The sequence below is a fragment of the Diospyros lotus genome, chromosome 5, assembly GCF_014633365.1.
Source record: "Diospyros lotus cultivar Yz01 chromosome 5, ASM1463336v1, whole genome shotgun sequence".
Classification (NCBI taxonomy): Eukaryota; Viridiplantae; Streptophyta; class Magnoliopsida; order Ericales; family Ebenaceae; genus Diospyros; species Diospyros lotus.
In genome coordinates this window covers 9,910,112-9,916,912 of record NC_068342.1, presented here as the reverse complement: position 1 = coordinate 9,916,912, position 6,801 = coordinate 9,910,112, and the positions used below count along the sequence as shown (strand labels likewise).

Here is a 6,801-nt window from a genome sequence, read left to right as displayed (position 1 = left end):
GGTGAGTTGCCACATCAACAATGACATCGAATTGATTTTAGGTATTGGATAAAATTACATCAAATTGAGATACAATTACTAAAATTAAAAAGTTTCGATAAATTTATAAATTCACGAAAATATTTGAATTTTTTTGGTTATTTGCCCTTGAGATAATGAAAAATTTAGATTATCAAATGAAAAAAATATCAAAATATATAATTTAAATTACTCAAAAATATAAGTTTAATGATGAAATCGAAATAACAAAAAATTTGAATCACCATATAAAAAAAACATAAAGTATAATAATTCAAAGAAAAGAACAACTTACCGTCACAAACACAAATCATTAATGTGTACAAAGTGGGTGGTCGTTGAAGCAGTTGAAATATTAAGGATAGTTAATATTAGATTTAAATGCTTAATTTATTAATCTTTTACAATAATACTACTTAAGTGGATTTTAGTTAGGCAATCAAGTGTCATGATTAGTGGTTCTAATTTTCTTTATATATATATCCCTTTCCAATTTAAGTGTTTATTAATTAACTTATCATATTGACTTTAAGAATCTAAGCTCAACAATTATTTAAGTTCAGATTATTTATATTAACAAGTTGATCTAAGCTTAAATGAGATTTTTACTTTCTCCATATCACTAAGGATTCGTTTCATATGTCAGTATTCTCTCCACTCTTTTCTAGGTTTCTATTTTCTTAAAAAAAAAAATTAAAGCACGTTTGATATATATATATATATATTTGGCTTAAAAAAGTTTAACCTTTTGAAAAAAAATATAAAAACACACAAATTAAACAATTTTTAGATTTTCCATGTGATGTGTCATACACAAAAGCTTATTAAAAGATCAAAAACCTCTAAAAACTCAAAATAACTTTTTGGCTTAAAAATGTGTAAGATTTCCCTTATGGAGTGCTAATAGAGTGCAAATAGAATAGATTTGACATTCGAAAATCTCTATGAGAATTTTGTGAAAATAATAAATATTATCTATAAGATTCATAATTCTAGTAGATAACGAAATATTAGAATAAATATTATTTATAAGAATTTTAATTCTAGTAAATAACATAATATCAAGATAAATATTATATATAAAAATTTTAATTCTAATAGATTTCAAAATGTTATGATAGATATTATTTTAATTTTAGTGAGTTTTGAAATGTCGAGATAAATGTTATTCATAAGAATTGTAATCTTAGTGGATTTCAGAATAGGAAAATGTTATTGGTATATCATAACTTATATCTTAGGCTATATAATGTAGTTAAAATGTCTAAAATACCTCTCTCTCACCCAAGATGGTGAGATGAGACACTATATTTTCAAAAGAGGTACATATTTGATATTAGTTTTAATACAATTTTTATTATTTGACTTAAGTATTAAAGTGTTTCGTGCAGGAGAGACTTTCCTGCGCCTTTTGATTGTTTTCTTTCTTTTAGAATTTAAATAATTTAACAACTATATTTTTAATTAATAAATTCATTATTGTATCCGACAACAATAGGCTAAATTTGATTTTTTTTTTATTACCTACAAAATTAAGGTTTTCTAGATCATACTATTACAAAAATTATTTATTAAAAAATAATATTTTTAAGCCGCTACCCACACACCTATCTCAAATTTTCTAACTCAATTTGTTTTTTTTTTCATTCTTAAACTGAATTTTGTAAGTGTATATACAAAAAAAGAAACAAAAAGAAAGTGAAGGGCTACCATCAAGAGGTAAATTCGAATATGAATACCAGAAGTTTCACAAAACTAATCCTGACCTCAGAAAGAAACCAAAAAAAAAAAAAAAAAAGGGAAAAGAAAACTAAGTCTTGAGGAGATAAGAGTTGACATATTCTTCTCTTGTGACCGTGAGAGCCCTATTGATATTCTAGAAAAGTTTGAATAAAGAGTTTGAGAGAGGAGGAAGTTGATTTATTTTATTAAGTTGTTACGTTACGTACGTCAAACTTGAATATTAAATTACTGGTATTTTAAATTATTTATACTAATTTTCCTTTCCATATTTAGTTTAAAATATTCATTATAACAATAAGTTAACCTCAAATATGTACTAACATCAACGTGTCATTAATTTTTGACTTATTATTCTCAATTAAATGATATTTGAGTAATGTCAATTAAAAATTTGATACCCTCAACATTTAAAATTGTTAATTTTTTAATGAATGATTCTAACAAAAGATAAGACTACTATACAAATTTAAATATAGTAAAATGTGAATTTTTTTGATAATTATTTCTTAATTTTATTATTATAATATGTGTTTTTCTCACAAATACCAATTTATGTATGGATCATGTTATTCGTATCTCATATCTTGGGTTATAGAATATATGTAAAATGATAAAAATACTCTTCGTGTTTCACCGTCTTACGCCACTCATTAGGAAATATTTTAATCATATACCTTACTACCTCACTTTCTTAAATAAAAAGTATTTTTATTATTTTATATACATTATGTAAGTCAAAAGATACGAATAATATTTTCCCTTATATATTATATATCGGCCGCGTGGGCGCATCCTGCCCTGCTGGTGGAAGGAGATTAAAGACGAGAACTTTCTTACCTATTAAAGACGAGAGGGAGAGAGAGATTTGTTATCAAACCATTAATTAATTTAGTTAAACTTTATTATATTCTCATTGCACACGTATGCATGCACAAATTTTAAAAATATAAACTTTTTTTTATCAACCATTAATATAAAGTATTAAATAATAACTTATTATTCTTAGCTAGTCAATAATGTGAAATTGTCCGTATGAAGATAAGTTATTAGTAGAGATAACTATAAGTATAATTAAGGAATTTAATATAAATTTTTTTATAATCACGCCAAATAATACAACTAAAATATGATTACATCAAATACGAGATATTATTTATTTTGATTTAAAGATATATATACATATAACCACATCATTTAATTTGCCATAAAAAATAGAAAAATAATAGAGTTTAAATTAGAAAACCATAAGCACTCCAATTTAATTTGTATGATTTTCCGAAGCTTGCAATCATACAGAGCAGATGAAAACAGAGATGACAACTGGCGATTTGTCTTAATGAGTGTGGGAACAAAATTTAAAAATTTGATAAGAGAATGGATCGGAGGCAAGTATATATAAAGTCTTGTGATCTCTCATATATTTAAATTATTAAATTCTAATTACTTTATATTTATAATTCAAAAATAAAAAATAAAATGTACATGTTTTAATCATTTTTTTTCTTCTCTAATGAATGCTTAAAATTAAAACGTAATTTAAAACTTGATAAGATTTAAAGTATCATAAAAAAGTTACTCGGGTATAAGAACTCGACAAATAAAAGAGAACGAGGATAAAAATATGCATACAAAAATGAAAAAAAAAAAAAAAAAGTTTTGGGTTCAGATCTCCTTAGTTAATTTATTCTTGGTGTGAGGTCATGAGTTTCACAAGTTAAATAATTATATAAAAATAAAATAAAAAGTCTAATTGTCCACTGTTAGATAACTTTGCTGACTGTTTCAAATATATAAATGTAATGAATAGGGAATAAAAATTTTGCATGCATGATAGCATCATTCAATTATTTAATCCTTTAATATTTGTAACTTAATGCAGACGTAAACAAATATATGTATATGTATGTATATAAAACAGTGAGCTGCCAACATTGAAATTCAAATACACCGATGCCTCTCGATTTATTCTTTTAATTGAAAAACTAAACCTAAGACAAGTTGCTTGCAGTGATTGGCTGGACACGTGGACAGATTGTTGCCTTTATTTTCATTCAACAATGAATATGATTGATTGCCCGACCCCCAAAATATTGCAAAGTCAGCCGCCCTCTTGCTTGCTTAATTAATTTTGCTTCTTCAGGAATTTTGGCTGTGTATCCTATTATTATTATACAATTAATTTTCCATCAAAGGAGGCCAAGGGGGGGATCACATGTTCGACTTTAATTTAGGGTTAATTTGTCATTTGATAATTCAGTGACCAAAACGATGATGAGAAGGATGACTAATTCATGGTTAGTTCATATTTCAAATCATGTTATTAAGATTACTGTACTGACGAGGTTATGGTGACATATATATATTTATATATTTATATTTCTTAGAAATTTATTATATGTTATTGATTCCATTTAAATATATAATTAAGACTAACAATTATATATTATTCTCCTAATAATTAACTTGCAAATTAACTGCAAATGCAAAATGAATGATGGATTAATTGAGGCAGGCTATTATATTTTTGATGAAGAGTTTGTTCACTAAACCATGATCTGAGATTCTGATCATCAATAATATTCATCATATATATATATATCATCTAGTTAATTTCTCCTCCATGAATTAATTTTACCAAAACTGCCCCTAACCAAAAGCAAGGTATTTGACCAAGAAAGCCAATTGATTAATTAATTAAACCATTCAAAGGTTGCTCCCTCTTGGCATTTATATCTTCCATCACACACTTCTAACTCAACAAGGAATCTGAGATAAAAGGAAAAGGAAAAAAATGGGCAGTGTCCATTTTGATCATCATTCTCTCCCCAGAGAGATGGCACTAATTCTCTCCCTTCTCCTCCTCCATCTTCCCCTTTATTCTGCTGCTGCTGCTGCCGCCTTCAACATCACCACTATTCCTTTCGACAAAGCCTTTGATCCTCTCTTTGGCCATGGCAACATCGTCCGTTCCTCCGACGACAAAAGCGTCAGCCTTCTTCTTAACCAATACACAGGTTCATTAATTTGATCAACTTCTATATATCCATATATATATATATATATGTTATTCTTATTAATGGTCATGTTACAAAGTAATTATCCTTAATTACAGGTTCTGGGTTCAAGTCTTCTGACCTTTACAACCATGCCTTCTTCAGTGCTAAGATAAAGTTGCCATCAGATTACACTGCAGGAATAGTTGTGGCCTTCTATGTACGTACATATTATTATTATTATTATTATTATTATTATCATTATTGTTGTTATTTCCTGTGGTCAAAATTATATGTTGAATATATATATATATATATTTTATTCGGGTGGATTTTGCAGACTTCAAACGGAGACGTGTTTGAGAAAACACATGATGAATTGGACTTTGAGTTTCTGGGGAATATCAGAGGGAAAAGGTGGAGGTTTCAGACTAACATGTATGGAAATGGAAGTACAAGTAGAGGAAGAGAAGAGAGATACCATCTCTGGTTTGACCCCTCCAAACAGTTCCACCGCTACAGCATCCTATGGACCAACAAAACCATCATGTCAGTATACATTTCCAACCACGACCCCCCAACCCGCCTACTCCATATATATTTTTACAATAAAGTCTGGATGTAATTAATATACGACATCGTTTTTCTCAAAACAATTATGTGACATCGGCCATCTTTTGATTATGGCATTTGTATAAGAAATTAATTGTAGGCGTTTAAAAACACTAAAAATAGGGCCAAACCAACATGGTGTGGTTTGTTAGGTGGATCATCTTCTCAGATTTTTTTTTTTTTCTAAACCCTGGTAATTGATGCTTTTCCTGTATTGCTGTTAGGTTCTATCCCCCTTTTTTTTGTCTTATTAATTAAATTTTAATCACTTTCTATCAATATGTACATTCAAAAACTCCATTATATTTTTTTATAGGAAAATTATTTGTAGATTGATCCAATTAGTTCACTAATGACAGGGCTAAGAGTGAAATTATTGGCCTTGGCCCACAAGTTGCTGGTGTTCTTATCTCTACAAGCTTAGATTTTTAAATGAGATGTTCGTTAAATCATAGCTGTCATCCTTCATTTTGTTTCAGCTTTTTCATCGATGAGACCCCGATCCGCGAGATAGTACGAAGCGATGCCATGGGAGGAGACTACCCCACCAAGCCCATGTCCTTGTATGCCACCATTTGGGATGCCTCCAACTGGGCTACTTCCGGCGGCAAATACAAGGTCAACTACAAGTACGCTCCGTTCGCAGCCGAGTTCAGCGACCTCGCCCTCCATGGCTGCGCTGTTGATCCCATCCAAGAGGTTTTAGCCTCCGCCGGCTGCTCCCAGACCGATGACCAGCTGGAGAAGACGAACTACGCCATTGTCACGCCGAGGCAGCGAACGGCCATGAAGAAGTTCAGGCAGAAATACATGTACTATTCATATTGCTATGATACAGTGAGATATGCTGTTCCACCGCCAGAATGTGTGATTGATCCATTGGAGAGGATGCATTTTAAAGAGACTGGGAGGCTGAAGTTTGAGGAGAGGCGCCATAAGAGGAGAAGCCGAGCTTCGAGCATGAAGAGGAAGTATGGAGATGAACACGATGATTGACTTTCTGGTTTTTCTTTGGGTTGCATTGTATCATTGTATTTATGACAGGAATGATTTTGGGGTTTGAAAAAAATGGTACTTGGCCACGACATTTCCTATGTCGTTGGTGATTGTTCAGTACATAATTTATAATTATCAATCATTCACCGACGATTTTTTGGCTATTAATGTTAAACGTCATACTAAATATCAAAATTTTATGTCCGAATAATATTTCCTTTTACAGTTTGATTATTGTTGGTTTTGTGCTTGTGTTTGCCTTCATAAAGTTTTTTTTTAATTATTTTGTAAAAATGGAATTCAAATATCATTAATAATGTGTACATAGAGTGTTGTTATATTATCCTTGTTGCCTAACATGGACTTGCAAGAGGGTTGGTGTGTAAGTACCGTCTCCTCCCATGAGACCCATGCCATTTTCTCAATTTATTTGTTTGTG

The 6,801-nt window shown here is 29.8% G+C and overlaps 1 protein-coding gene across 1 annotated transcript; it reads left to right on the top strand.

Moving 5' to 3' along the window:
- The first annotated feature begins 4,515 nt into the window (after positions 1–4,515).
- LOC127801426 (probable xyloglucan endotransglucosylase/hydrolase protein 30) lies at positions 4,516–6,596 on the top strand. The gene is made up of 4 exons (XM_052336582.1): positions 4,516–4,775; positions 4,874–4,974; positions 5,095–5,303; positions 5,846–6,596. The coding sequence occupies exons 1-4, from the start codon at positions 4,553–4,555 to the stop codon at positions 6,360–6,362; spliced, it is 1,050 nt and encodes a 349-aa protein (XP_052192542.1). The 5' UTR covers positions 4,516–4,552; the 3' UTR covers positions 6,363–6,596.
- The last annotated feature ends 205 nt before the right edge of the window (positions 6,597–6,801 follow it).